Source organism: Neodiprion fabricii, chromosome 3 (assembly GCF_021155785.1).
Source record: "Neodiprion fabricii isolate iyNeoFabr1 chromosome 3, iyNeoFabr1.1, whole genome shotgun sequence".
NCBI classification, from domain to species: domain Eukaryota; kingdom Metazoa; phylum Arthropoda; class Insecta; order Hymenoptera; family Diprionidae; genus Neodiprion; species Neodiprion fabricii.
The window spans coordinates 26,822,128-26,837,018 of NC_060241.1; the positions used below are offsets into that span (position 1 = coordinate 26,822,128).

At 43.5% G+C, this 14,891-nt stretch overlaps 1 protein-coding gene and 1 long non-coding RNA gene across 2 annotated transcripts in view; one reads left to right on the forward strand and one right to left on the reverse strand.

Moving 5' to 3' along the window:
• The window catches only part of LOC124179216, a 54,852-nt gene that overhangs the window by 13,978 nt on the left and 25,983 nt on the right, over window positions 1-14,891 (forward strand). The gene's annotated exons all lie outside the window — the stretch shown is intronic.
• LOC124179157 (cadherin-related tumor suppressor) overlaps window positions 1-14,891 on the reverse strand; it is an 87,611-nt gene that overhangs the window by 7,837 nt on the left and 64,883 nt on the right. Inside the window, exons 8-12 of the mRNA XM_046563316.1 lie at window positions 1,835-2,015; window positions 1,494-1,747; window positions 962-1,392; window positions 532-876; window positions 91-420 (exon numbers count right to left, since the gene is read on the reverse strand). Coding sequence (XP_046419272.1) covers window positions 91-420; window positions 532-876; window positions 962-1,392; window positions 1,494-1,747; window positions 1,835-2,015 — 1,541 coding nt within the window. The remainder of the gene's footprint in view (window positions 1-90; window positions 421-531; window positions 877-961; window positions 1,393-1,493; window positions 1,748-1,834; window positions 2,016-14,891) is intronic.

The following is a 14,891-nucleotide window of genomic DNA, read 5'->3' on the forward strand; positions in this document are numbered from 1 at the left end:
TATCGATTAAACATTATCTTTTTCAAAATTACTCGGCTAGCGTATGTAAAGGTTTCTTTTTCTTTTCTTTACTCATCCAAAGATGCACACCTTCAAAGAATATTCGTCCTGCTCTTCTCTGTCCAAGTGCCCAGCGACCGTGACATTCCCACTGAGTGCGTCAATAGAAAATTTGCCACCTGGGTTATCCGTAAAACTGTATGTTGCATTTGCATTCTGTCCGATGTCGAGGTCGGAACTGGTGATTCGAATCACAAATGATCCAACATCTGCGTTCTCGGTTACATTAACGTTGAATAAACGCGTAAATCGTGGAGGATTATCATTCTTGTCTAAAATGGTTACTAAGACCGTAGCAGATCCCGTCAGTTGTGGCTCACCTTGATCTCGAGCTTCAACTACCAGCTCGTAGGAAGCGACCTGTTAAAAATATTGAGTTATTCGAATAACCAAGTATGCCACATGATTTTCGTAAACATGTCTCAGTTTTTCGAGTAGGCATCTAAAAGAATTGTTGAAATGGTTTCATACCTCTTCCCGATCCAATATCGCGTTTGTCTGAATTTCCCCACTATTTTCATCGATGATAAAAGACGCGTCGAAGTCGTCCACAAGATGGTACGTCACCTGACCGTTTTCACCAGAATCGGCATCTTTGGCAGAGATCTTTGTCACGAATAAAGGGGGATATTCTTCTTCAGGCACAGTGGAATTGTAGATTGCAGCTTCCATAATCGGCGCATTGTCATTAGCGTCAGTGACGTTCACAAGAAGTTGAACAACACTTCGCAAAGCGGGTGTATCGGAATCGCGCACTTCGACCCAAGCCTCATAATGAGGTGCCGTTTCGTAGTCAAACCCAGAAGCTACCAGAACCTGTTAGGCATTAGTAAAAGAAATTAAAAGTGCATTTTATTACACGATCACGGGGCAGAGGTAGATTGTCGATATTTTTACATACCTCTCCAGTACGGGGTTCGATCCTCAGAGCTTCTCCAACATTGCCACCAGCCATTCCAAAGATCAAATTGCTAACCGCGCCAACTTTAGGGGTTGACGCACTCAATCGCACGATTATTCTGCCTTCCGGCACATCCTCTGGCAAAGTGAACCGCGTGGTAACCGTAGATCTAAAACTAGGAAACAATTGTCTCTCCCAGAGATGAATAACCAAATCAGCGGTAACCGATCTGGGATCCACTCCGCAATCAGAGGCTTGGATCTGGAGTTGATATGTTGTTTCACCGCCGCCCAACTCTTGCGTTGCTCTAATGACACCGCTGTGAGGGTCGATGTTGAAGCGTTTCGAATCTTCACCCTGTAACCCGTACACAATTCGCGAGTTGTCACCTTCGTCATCGTCGACGGCTTGGGCTCCGAAGACGAAGTCACCTTTGGAAAATTAATGAACAATGTGTATGCAGGTTATAGTTAGAGAAAGCGAATCATCAAAAAGTAGCAGCGAGTTGTTACGTTAAAAATGTAAAACCTACCTGGTTTAGTGGCGTCTGGGACATACGCGGTGTATCTGGGGCTTGAAAATCTTGGGGCATTGTCGTTAAGGTCTTGAACAAGTATCGTTAGATTGACGGCTGAAGCCCTTGGTTCTGTGGGACTCGAATCTTGGGCTACCAGTGTTAGATGATAGACGGGTGTTTGTTCACGATCTAGTGGCACCAAGGTGGTCACTTCCCCAGTACCAGAGTTCACCGCAAATCTCTCGGCTTTCTCGCCCAGTAGACTGTATCTGTGTACAGAGATGCAACATTGCACACGGTAACTAGTTGAGGTCGGAAATCTGTCGGGACTAAAAATATAAATCTTGCCAACTCACCGAATTTTTGCATTGAGACCCTCGTCTTTGTCGGACGCGGATGGTTTCGCGACCCAAGCTCCAGCTGGCAAATTTTCGGTAACGGAAGCCTGATAACCTTGTCTAGCGAACTCAGGGCTGTGATCATTCACATCCAAAACCACGATCTTGATGATTCCCGAACCGGTTAAGGGTGGAGAACCTGTAGCAAGAGGATATTCAGTGATATTATATTGAATAACAAAAAGTCACAATTCATTTGGTGATTATACACGTTAGAGGTAGATAACAGAAGTTAAAACCTGCATCGTTATGTTCATTGTCATTATATGTATAATTTTTCTTTCTGTAAAAGAAAAGCATCGGCATATAAAACGTTTGAAATATGTTCTTCGCCTTACACCTTCATTCTAGATACATTACAAGATGTTGTCAAAAAACTTGTTGAATTTCTCGGTAATTTTTGAACACTGAGTATATCGTGACGATTCCTCTGCATGTGGATGTTGACGTACGTATATGTTTAAGCGTCGAGGACCACGGGATTGCGTGCGATAGTATGTGTACGTACGGTCATAATCCAGAATGAGTTAGTGCCTTGCCTAACAACGATAGACAGACCGAGAGAGAAGCATACTCACGCGCGAAGAGGCGAGAACTGCGAGGGCGAGAGGTTGAAAAGGCGAGAGGAAGGGAGATACCGAGATAGGAACTGAGAGAGATGCGGATGAGGCGGAGGAAGGAGGAACGAAGGCAACCCTGTGAGAGAAAGAGAAATAAAGAAGAAGACGGCAGGTATCGCTGGCGTGGCGTGGACCATGTCCATACTCATGGAGTTGGATCACAGCGGGGAGTTGTTATAAGTTCCCATAGAAAGTTGACAAAGTGCTGTCCGTTGCCTAACTTAAGTACGTACTTTACGGTTGGCATCCGTTAGTGGCATTGCATCTACATATTTTGGAAAATTAATAGGGTAAGGCGAGCGGGTTTTTATTAAATGATGAGGAATTTTTTAGTGAAATTGTTCATCGCATTGTTGTCAATTCATCATTACCAGAAGACGATCAACGTGTTAGTTTTAATCGAAAGATAAAATCGTGTGTGCTAGTGATTTCGATAATATCATAACGCATCGTCTGCGATATGTATATCCGTTCTGATACTTCAGTGCGTATTCGGCGTGCGAATCTATAAGGTTGATTGGTTTTGCGGGAGATTTCAATTCATATATAAATGCCTGCTAGTGCGCATCGTGCGGAGTACCGGCGTCCGAGGCACCTTGCGCATGCGGAAGACATCAATATCTGATCGATGAACAGAGCCAACGTGCAACTGATGACGACTGCCATTGCAATAAATCGAATAAATAATGACTCCGCGGTATCCCCGGCACGTGGTTGTGTCTCTCCGCAAATTCCAACTCTATCATGCAGCGAGGAAGTCGGGCTTGCTAAGGCAACGGGACACCGTTCCTTATCGACTCTGTTCGTTCCTTCATTCGTTTCTTCGTTCTTAAGGCTAGCCTGGTTCAATTAAGTAAACGAGCTCGACAGAGTCAGTCAGTTACTCTCTATTCGATCGGTATAAGATTGTCGTATGTCTATGTGGTACCTATAGCTGCATGTTCTCATGTACGTTTGGAAATGAAACCGTTCTGGTAAATTTATTGTAATTACCATTGTTCCTCAACTTCGAGGAGAAACTGGAGAAACTGGAAATTACTCAAGGTGAAATAAATTTCGTACGATTATTTCGAAGCGATTATCATCGAGGAACGTGACTGATAGTTGGCACGTTGCAAGTGCCAGATATTATCAGTTTCTCTCGTTTAAAAACCGGTTTCATGAAATTGATCAATACTTATTTGAAATGAATATGCATTGTATCTATCCAGAATTTTGAAACTACGTTTTTTTAACCAGCCTTAACACTTCGGTGACAAGTGACATTAGTCCGTGTAGTACGTTGTGCATATCATAGACCGAGATTATACAGAGACTTCAAGGGGTACAAATACCGCAGCAAAGCTTGTCGACTACGCTATCGTTTACATGCGCACGCCGAGGTGGAAAACACAGTCGAGAGTCGAGATCTCATGGCGATTTCTCGCAAGGTACGCCGCCGTCTGGGTATGACAAATTCATCTGTGATTAGCCCCGTGCTGTGACCACACGTACAACAAAATCCCTTAGTCGTCGCTTGCGTACCAATGTGCGATTACAGAGCCGGGAGAATTTTATACAAAGGAAAAAAGGAAGATAGTAAAAATTGCCAACTATACCGGGACACTTAATGTCTAAACTAGTCGTCGAGGAAACAAGCGGTCGTGTGTCATTCTTCACGGGTACAATGCAACGCAACGCAACGCAACGCAACGTTGCGTCGCGGCTGTGACTCTCACGATACCCGTACAGGTATAATAATCGCTTGGTAGTTGAGTCGAAGTTATCAGCCGGTTAGAGTGAACACACGATGTACCGTGTATATAGTAAGTAGGTATTCGAAGTTCAGTTATCTCCCGCGAGGCTATGCATCTCGTAGGATGATATTAATCGGTTGCTCTGAATGGTTTAACGTGTACTTTGCAGCTGTCTGTCCGTCCGTCCGTCCGTCTGTCTGTCTGTCTGTCCATCGGTCGGTGGGGCCCAGTGGCAATCGAATAAAGTAAAGGCCTCTTGCAACGACGAGATGTAGGCATTACCTATACGCGAATACGAGTTTGTTCACATTCTACTGGATGCGAAGTCGTTCAACGAACGTTATTGCAATGGGCTTGATGTTGTGCTTTCCACGTGTATAGTATGGTAAGACTTGTGCAAAGTGCAACACACGTCGGTTCAAATCGGATTCGGTACAATTCCTCAACAGTGTACTTGAAGAAGGTAGGAGAGGGTTGGGCGGGTGTAATAGTGCAGTGATATACTTTTATCATTCCATTGGCCGTAGGGATACATATGTGATTGAAATAAGAGGTAACTGTTTGTGATGCCGCGTTATTTCAGGTCGTTATCGCTTTCTCGTCGACGGTTTCAATAAACTCGGGTTGATACTGCACGGAATGCAAATGGCAATTGTGATTCCGAGGAGATGAGAGAGAGAGAGAGAGAGAGAGAGAGAGAGAGAGAATAAGAGAGCAAAAGTGTTGGTAGACGGACGTGAGTAGGGTGGGGAAAAACGAAAGAGAATAAACGAAAAATAAGCGACGGTGTATAAGTACCCCCATGGTGACAATCGGGGAGAAAAAGGCGCGAGAGAGTCCGGCCGTTGATAAATACAAAACTCTTAAGGAAAAACAACGAAGTTTCGTTACCTCCGTCGTCTCACGAGTCGCTGCGAGAGGTCGAACTAGCGAACACTGCAGCAAAGGTGCAGAGAATCGAATTCTACTATTTACACTGGCGGCCAGCCAGAAGGTTCCCTCTCTTTAAGGTATAAGTGACGACCGGGCATCGGTAAGGTCGGCTTGACTTTCGGCGTTTGGTCACAGACCGCTACGCCTACGGGCCACAAGCTGTGAAAAAAAAGAGAGAAACCGAAAAGCTGCGAGACCGAGAGCGGGAGCGAGATGAAGAGAGAAATGGCTTCGCCCAAGTTTAACACGCAGCAAAGGAAGTGGATGTGTGGGGGAGAGAAACGGGGGATCCATGCCTCTTTGCCTCTGTCGGGCACAACCGCAGTTTTAATTTATTGAACCTTTGTTAATTTGAATATTATGATTTATGGTATTGTTACGACTGCCCTGCTGCCTCAGCCACTGCAGACCAGTCAGTCGGTAACTAGTAAGCACTAACCAACGAAGAGAACGAGCTTGCAGAAGGGATTGGACCCCAGGACGGTTACAAAGGTTCACGAGGGTTATCAGGTTTCGCGTTCGTACCTCCTGCTAATATACTTATACTAACCAGATTTTGTTGCCTAATACGTATGCGGTATGAAAGCTTTCTCTCTCTCTCCTCCCCTAATCATCCCTCGCACTTGAATTTTCCATAAAATTTACTCTCCAGGTTGACTCTGTTGATCTTTGTGCTTCATATAGGGAAAAAGTTTCAATGGTAGTTTCAACTATCCTCAATGGCATTCAAACGCATGTGCAATTCGTGGTGATCGAAATTATTTTCAAATTCAATCATTTTACATTCAATTAAGTAATACAATGATAGTGGAGGTACGCTTGAAGTTAAGAACTGCACCGCCGATATAATATAGCCATTGGGTTGGAGGACATTTTTTCTCTCGTCAAGATCAATTTGACCGTTTCTAAAACCCGGGCTATTAAGGAGACGCACGCTCGTCCGCGCTCAAATTTCATCTGATTTCACGAGCGCGCGAACCTTTGTGTTTGACCGTACAAAACCCTATAGCTCCAATCCCCTATTCACCGCAGCCACCTTCGGTTCTTTAGCTCTTTCGCTTCGCATGGCCGCGACGTGAAAACGAAATGATTATTTCCGAAAGAATAACCGAGCTCGAAGTAAATGAAAGCTCGTACACCTCCAAGTTAATACCAACGAAGGTCACGAGTTGTTAATGGAGTTTTTAATTTCAAGTCTTCAACGCCTATTTACGTTGTTCAGAGTGTAATTTCCCATGTCGATTACATTCGTATTTCGCACAGGATCAGATGTCTTTATATTGATCATTGATTTTACTTATTTGCAAAAATTATTGCCCATCATGCCTGTTGAGCATGATAAATTCATCGTTATTTTCGAATGAAAGAATGCCGATGCTCCGGCAGTTGGATTTAATGTCAAAAGTCAGACATGACAGAAAAATCCGAGTTTATCGATTCATTTTATTACCACCGCACATCGACATGGGGTCCACGATGTTGGGCACACGTAAGCGCGTTATATCGCATAGTTCGGAGTTACGAAGTCTTTTCAATCTCTGGCAAACTTTAGCGTGGATCACCTTCCATGGTCTGGACCAAGTTTCGTGCCGAGTATCTTAGGGCGGCAGGGCGCACAGGTTCCGTTATAGTGCAGCGCGAACGAACTCAGAGAAGAAGAACCGAGTCCCATTGTTGGCCTCACCGGCCCAATTTTCTTGTCAGAGATAAAATTTCTGCCTTTCTCTGATTCCCTTTTTCTTCTCATGTTTCTCTATCTTCTTCTTGCCTTTATAGTGTGTATGTACCTACCACTATCCTCTGTATATCTACCTACCATATATATAATATAAATGGCTAGTATATTTCCAATTGCGGAGAGCTTCGCGCATCAAAGCCATTCGCTTCACTCCTATACCTGTATTCTTAAGCCTAGGCATGGACATCATCGTGGGACAATGCACACGCACGTCAACTCGTACGTGTATAATACGTTTTGTACATACGGGGTGTCTCGGTTGGCGCTCGTGCCCGGCGGGTAATTTGATTGGAACGCGCGGCGAAGTAACTTGATCGAGTTAACGGATCGCGAGATGTTTAGGGAGTTTATTGGAAATTACAGAGCTCCGGGCTACGAACAAATTTATTTTATTTTATACATGTATACTTGTTTATATCGTTGCCCTGGCGTGGTCTTGATCCACACGTCTTACGCGTATATTATAGTTGGATTTTGATACATGGGCGGGATCGATTAAATTGCGGTGAAACGCCAGACGTTTGATTCCCGATCTTCGCGTGCCGACGCAAAGAGAAATTAGTATACCAACGGCGGCGGCCCAATCTTGTCGTCACGAATTTCTCAGTTTGCAATTTTAATAAAACCTCCCCGATGCAGACCGCGGCCGTTCGTTTTCGCTGACTTAATTCGCCGCATCTCGATGCGCATTATAGGTGCATATATGGAAAACAAGATCCTAGGATCAAACGAAGCCAATCAAATTTTTTTCCCTATAAGACAAAAAATGAAATGCAGTTTTTACACGCTCGCGTCTATAATGTGAAATTTTGAAGAAGAGTTCGGAACAAAGGGGCAAAGAGGTGGCGTAGAAGAGGAAGAAGGAGAAGAAGAAGAAGAAGCAGCGGAAGAAAAAGGAGTCGCACGATACAAACATATATCGCAAACGATAAGTGTTTCTCGAAAGACGCTCTGCCGCGATATCTCTTGCCCCGTTATCGTGACGATATCGCTGTGTACTCGGCGAAAACAATTAATTTGAATTTCAAATAGTACGACACCCTTTGTAGCGCATGGCGTTCACGGACTCGTTAATACTCGATTTATAAGATGCCCTCCGAGGGGACGGACGCACACGGCTCCTGCCGAAGGAGTCGAGCGCTGCAGCGGTCCTTCTTCCATTCCGGTGTCGGAGGATTGGCTGCACGAGAAATGAAACTGAAAGTAGCCGCGAGGTATACCTTTGCCGCATAGAAGACGGCGCGGCGCGGCGCGGGCGCAAGAAAAGGACAGATCTGACGGTAGAAACCCACGGATGAATTCTGTGACAGCATAATAAGGCCAGCGAGGCAAATCTTCTATGCCCCCCGCGCCTCCGTCCGCTTCGGCTCTGCAGATTGCGACGGTGCGGCGGAATTGAAGGATGTGCATACCTTGGGTATCCGTGTATGTGTGTTCCCTTGCCTCGCCGAGCCAGCTAGCAACTATGCAATAACATACCCCAGTACGCGCTCTGTACCTAATGATATGTACGGAAGGATATTCAACTCGGGACGGTTTACGGTGACCGGCCATGGAGTCTCCTTGGTTCCGATATCCGCCGTTCTTGCAATTAGGCTGATTCAGCTTGCCGGGCTTCCGCCTCTCCATCCCCTCAACCTGCATTGCCGTCTTATCTATGCAGGCGCTTACCAATTATTAGACGATCACTATTAGAGGTATAGTTCGTAAGCATGATATTTGCGGCTCGTGACTAATTGGTTCTTCGCGGTTATCGTTGGTGGCCTACAATTTGCTACGGCTACACGTACCGTTAGTACCCTGATCATAGATTCCTCTGCCGATTATCAATTCTTTTCAACTAGATAGTTCCATTTCAAAGTACCTCATTTGATTAGCTTCACGTTCTTTAGGCTTTAGCGTTATACCCCTTGCTACGTCGTGAGCGGCTCAACCTGTAATACTAATCGATTACTTCGTATTCTCAGAATTTTTTAACATTCTGCATTCATGCGGCAAATTGCTGCGTTTCATATTTCACGTGAACGAAGTTCAGATTCAATTCGCAGGATGAAAAATTTATTGAAACAAAAATTTGTTCACCGGGTGTAGTATATACTAACAATAAAGAGTTCAGCTAAGTTCATGCAAATATTGCGTGTCCACTTTGGGAAAATCTTTCCCATTATTATTGAAACATCAAGACCGTAAAAGTACTTTTAATTAATTACCAACTAGGTACGAGTACTACACATCGCAGTTAACATGGTTGTAGAGAATTGAGATGTCGACTATATTAAAGTCTAATGTGAATATCGTTTAGGTTCTACTCTAACTAATCTATGCGATTATTAATACTATTCTAGAATTTTTTTACCTCGACAAAGATTAAGTGCAGTAAAGCGGCGAAAATTTAGTTTATGGATGTGTTTGTGTGTGAGTATCAGAACTCTTTGTTACCTACGTACATTAACCGAAGATAACCCTGTCCTCGCGAGATTTATTCCCGGCCTCGAGACAATTATTTAGAAAATTGCACGTCAACATGCATGATAAACGACTGAAGCACCAGGTACACAGATAAAGTACAGACCTTGTAAATTAATTCAAAGAAACAATTGAAAATTTGCTTTGGGCATCAAAATTGCCGCTAGTAGCAAAGGGAATAACAATAATCAGTTATTTTACGTCAGGTGTATTATTTAGTACAGGGTAAAATACCGGTTACCAAGTAACAAATCTCTGGAAATCAAAGTTCAGGTGCTGACAGGCCCTTAACTCTGAAGCGAACAAGAAGACTTTTTTGTATGCGAGAGCTTAACGCTTCAAACCGTACATTAACCAGTTTCGACATGATAAAAATTTATCAAAATTGCATTTTTGGATGCGGATCATAGTAAGATTCTCTCTTCTTTCAAATCTTGTCATTTCGCGAGGTGAAAACCTCGAATTATCAAAATTTCGAATATTGAAAATTGTCGGTGGTTTAAACGTCGAACGCATCTGATTTTTAAAAGCCTCTAGGGTAATCGGTTTACGTCTTATGGAAATTTTCTGTGATCGATTATTCGAGATCTTGACTCTAGGGTAATGTGAACTATTTTTTTTTAATTTAACTATCTGAAGTTCAATCATTCGTAGTCTTGACCCTTCACATTGATAAGATTTGACACAATAGTTCAAATCCTCTCTTCTGATCATTTGAAACAGATTGTTAGGATACCAGTTCCGTCCTGGATCAATCCATCCACAGAAGGTATTGTGAACTTTGAGCGTAGTACACGACTGACTTAATCTCTTTGACATCCTACTTGGCGGGTATTTGGGAAATAAAATCTTTGAGTGATATCGCGAGCCATGACCAGCGCGTGCATTAATTCGTCCATGTAGGAAGATGTGGGCTGCTTGCATCTGTTGTGTACCCGTGTGTATGCCAATGAGGCTAGCCGAGCCGTGCGCGCTATTAGCGTCACCTCGCGACGCACGCTGAATCTCTTGGTGCATCGCGTCGCTTCGGGCGTAACGTCGTGCTGGAAGAAGGAGACGGCGTCCGGGGACCAGGCACTAAGCGAGAGGAGGCCAGCATTGAGAAGCGATGAACGCAGCTTGACGGCGACCTTGTGCTGTCGGGCCAGTCGCCATTGTTCCGCGCGAAACGCCTCCATCAGAAAATTCAAAGCCCATACGCCCGCACTACGTCCTATCGCGGTAAAATATGGAGGTGGCGAACCGTTTTAACCGCACATCGGGATCAACCGTTGTAGATCATCTCTTGCGCGTGCATTTCTCATACAGTGTGAAGTTCTCCCTTGACGTATACGTACCGAGAGATTGATTAAGAATAGAAGCGAGAGGAAGGTTATCACATCTTCTTGTCACATCGCCAATCAGGCGAGGTCACTTTTTGCCGTACGGGAACGGATTGATTAACCAGCGACAGTTGTGGTCAGTTAGTTAGCGTGGCAGTGGAAGATTGAGAGGGACATATAACGCTCGTACTTTAGTCTATTTATAGGGTAAATATCACCTTTTACAGCATACGCGGTAAGTCAGAACCCATTGACAATTTACTAAATTCTATAACAATATCCTGTTTTGATCATGGCGTGGGCTCAGTGCATAAATATGCCAAGCACATTTCATACTTTACAATTTGGAGGAGGAACTAGTGAGTTAAAAAATTCTCGATACCAAGTCCTGAAACACGTCCATTGGTTTCAACGGAACCGCGAGCAGCTTCTTGGAAAACTGGATTGGTGCGTTAGTTAACGTGAATTTTCCAATAAATAACTCGGCAGTTTTATTACAGCAATTTACTTGTCTTTCAAAGTGTATAATCGGTTAATCGTAACGATCCTCTGTGGAACGGTGCTTCTCAGAGTCGGGTGCTGCACTCAAAGTGTAAAAGGGTTCGACGTATATCTGCAGGTATAATAGAGTATCATATACTCCGTTCAGCGAAATATTCTAAAATTATCCACTTTTGGACAAAATCAAAGTCTTTTTAACTGATTTTTCCTTTCTTCTTGAGCTTTTACACCCGACTTGATGGTTCGAGGAAGAATTCGTTACATGAACGAATGGTATTCTCTGTACCGTTGGCCAGTCTTATGAAATCCTAGTGAAATATTTCTACAACCGAATTTCATCAATTACGTTACGATATTATATTGCGTTTACTTCGACTGCGGCGTGACAAGTCACGCAGCTGCGAGAGACAATATCTCGAGAATTATACAACCGTTATAGGCACTTGAAAAGATTATATACAGCGAAGGAATATTCTGTTACGAAAGAAGAAAATCCTCCCAACAGAAACTTACATTACCTCGTTAAATAATTCATTTGAAATTTGAACGGTTAAACGGTTTGGTTTGTGCATGGTTGCATATTACATTTCATTTCAACGCCAATAAAAGAGAGTAACGATCCTAAGGTTCGAATAAAGTACATGCATAGATGTACTACAGCATACAATAATGCAAGGAGAGCTTGGGATCGACCGACGCATGTATGTACACGTATGTACATGCCTACACAATGGGTTTGAAAAGAGGAAGACTAAAGCTGAACAAGAAGAGATGTGCCTAAGGAGTGGAGGATCACGGGACCGCGAGGCGCTTGGTGCCGTGGTGAACGATTATCATAATCGCGCGTCACAACTCTGGAGGCCCCCGCCTCGGGAGATGGCAGGGACCTCGACTGTCGGGGTGTGACGACGACGCCGAGGCGCCCCGGCGCTCAGTTCCTGACACCCCGTTCGCTTCGAATTCCTCTTTATCAATAGTCGATTATTCAAATTCGCCACCAAATCTATCTACGTATGTATATTTATATATACATGTATATTATATGGACCAGTTAGAATAGTTGTTATGTAACAATTTATAGCTCTGTGACGAATATTCGCCCGTTTAAATTTGGGTCCCACATATAATCACGATCGAGATGAGACCCTTCTCGGCGATTATCATAGTTGCACGTCACGACCATACATAGCGTGCATTATTATCGAAGGCTAGTCGCAGAGGGGCCCTACCGCGCATCTTTCTTCTAGGGTGTGACTGTGGCTGGCGTCGTTGAGACCCTCACGATCTCCACCTGCAGCCACGTATCCGGTATCGAGTACAAGATTCTTGTTACTTCGATATAAGTCCAGTGTTATGTGTATATACGTACTCGTACGCCCGGGTGCGTCGGTGATCTTTTGGATCTCGGAGCTGAACGATCGGCCCCGCGAGGCTCAATTCTTCCAAGGGTTTAAGCCAAGTGCCCGCCGCGCCTCGTCGGGGGCGAAAATAAGCTTTCGGGATACTCGGGTAATTAATGTCGTCGAGTGAGGACGAAATTACGGAATTCAGCGCCGGCATATAAAGTGGCCGCCCGCAGGGCACGCTGGATATCCCCGCGCGCTTTGCCGATGCTTATACGTATGATATGCATGTACGCACGCGTCTCTACATCGAGTGCATATACGATTTACGTATACTTCTTCATCATGTACATGCGCAAGCAAGGCGTGTATATAAGCGCGGTGAGTGCTAGTAGGTACGGTAGGTACTGTAGGTACTGTTCACCGCGATCGAAGCCACTTTGTCTCTTCAGAATTCAGATGCCTACATACCGTCGTTGCAGCTCGCCCGGTCTTACCTCCTCCATCCCACGTCCGTGCAGCTAATGTTGGTGTGTACGGTGTGTACGCAACGTATAAGTTGTACACGTTTACATACGAATTCACGCGCATCCACGCACACCTTGGATACAAATGTACGGGTATAGTAACACGAATACGGCAAACAACCAATCACGCGCGTCGTTCTAGCGGACGCATTCACTGGTAACTTCGAAGTAGCGAAGGTTCCGAACTGATTTGCGATTTACATTGTTAAGTTTATCCTTTTACTTTTATTCTTAAACTTTGCACATCAATCGCAATCGGAATGAAAATCTCACGGTTTAATTTTCCAGCAGTTATACGTATTTTCGTTGCGTATGGGATTATTCCGTGGAATACACGTATAAAGTGGCGACTTTTGTATGCGCTGGTTAATTTTATATTGCATATAATACGCTATGTACTTGAGAAGTTGGGTTACTTTTTATTTTATTTTATTTATTTACCCTTGCCATCTCTCTGATAACGCGCGGGTATAAGCGTGGCGAGTAATGCCTATGTATGTATGTACAAGAGTGGACCAGTCAAAACAGCTGCAATCGCCTTGGGATAAATTGAAATCGTCCAAAAGAACGAAGAATACACTGATAGTAAATATTACAGAAATAATGAAGAATGCTCTGTTATACCGTAACATCTTTACCTAGAGAATAAGATATTTAGTCTTTTATTTTTGTCTTTTAGATTTTTTAATATTATTTTTAACACGACTTCATCACTTCGTGATTATTGTTAAGCACGTCAAAGAATACAAGTCAACGGGAGCGTTAAAGACGATCGCAACGTTTTCAATCGATGCATTGCAACAATAAGACGCGTATAACTGGTTCCTTAACCCGAGCGACAGCTATGCACGGGTATAATCTTTTCATTTAACGACGTTTCTGAAATTCAACTTTTCAGGTCTGTTCTAACATTCGAAAGAGTGCCAATTATATACATTTATGTCCGCCTAAACGGTGGTTAAAGCTTCGGATGCATAATGCGAGGTGTGCAGTGGGTTTCAGCTTTATGTTTAACGTTCGGATGTTCAATATTATATAGCTGTGGCAAACTGTTACTCTTATAATATGAAATGCTGTGGAAGTAATGGCTATAGTTGCACGTGTTATCCGTAAACGTTCCTGACACATGTGTATGTGTGCAGCTCAAGTACCACGTTTTCGGAATTCAATCGTTCATTTCAACGAATCAGAGCCCAAATTAACATTTGAGAATAATTACATATTGTCAATATTAAAATTCTTCAACCTCCGACGAATAATGGAATTCGGCAATTTCAGAATTGCTGGAAATACAGCGGTTGAACGTCAACGCTGCTCTTCCTTATCATGTATTCAACATGATCCACTATATTATACATACATACTAATAAATGGCAGGGAATCGATCAATTGGCATCGTTTATATAATTGCAGACCACCACTGTAGGATTGTGATTAGGGTTTGTTTTATTAATTTATTTTGTATATATTTCTTTCTTTTGCCAGACGTTTCAATCATGCGTAATAACAGGCTGTTCAAATACTATAGCCAATGTTAAGGAGGAACGGTACAATAAAAAAGGACTGGTGATAATAAAAGAAAAACAGTTGGAGCAAATACCGAGCATTTAAATATCAATTTGTCCACGTTCTCTGTCGCGAAATAAAACGAGTGTACGAATTTGGGTAATGATTTGTTCTTTAGCGGCGCGTTAAGTACTCATAGTTTTTTTAAAAACTCTCTTTATCGAGGCGTTTGATTAGTCTCGCGTGTCGTTCGTACCTATCGCTGCACGCAGCTAAGAATAATATGAGAACTCGTATCGGTCGCCGCGAGGTTTGATGCACAG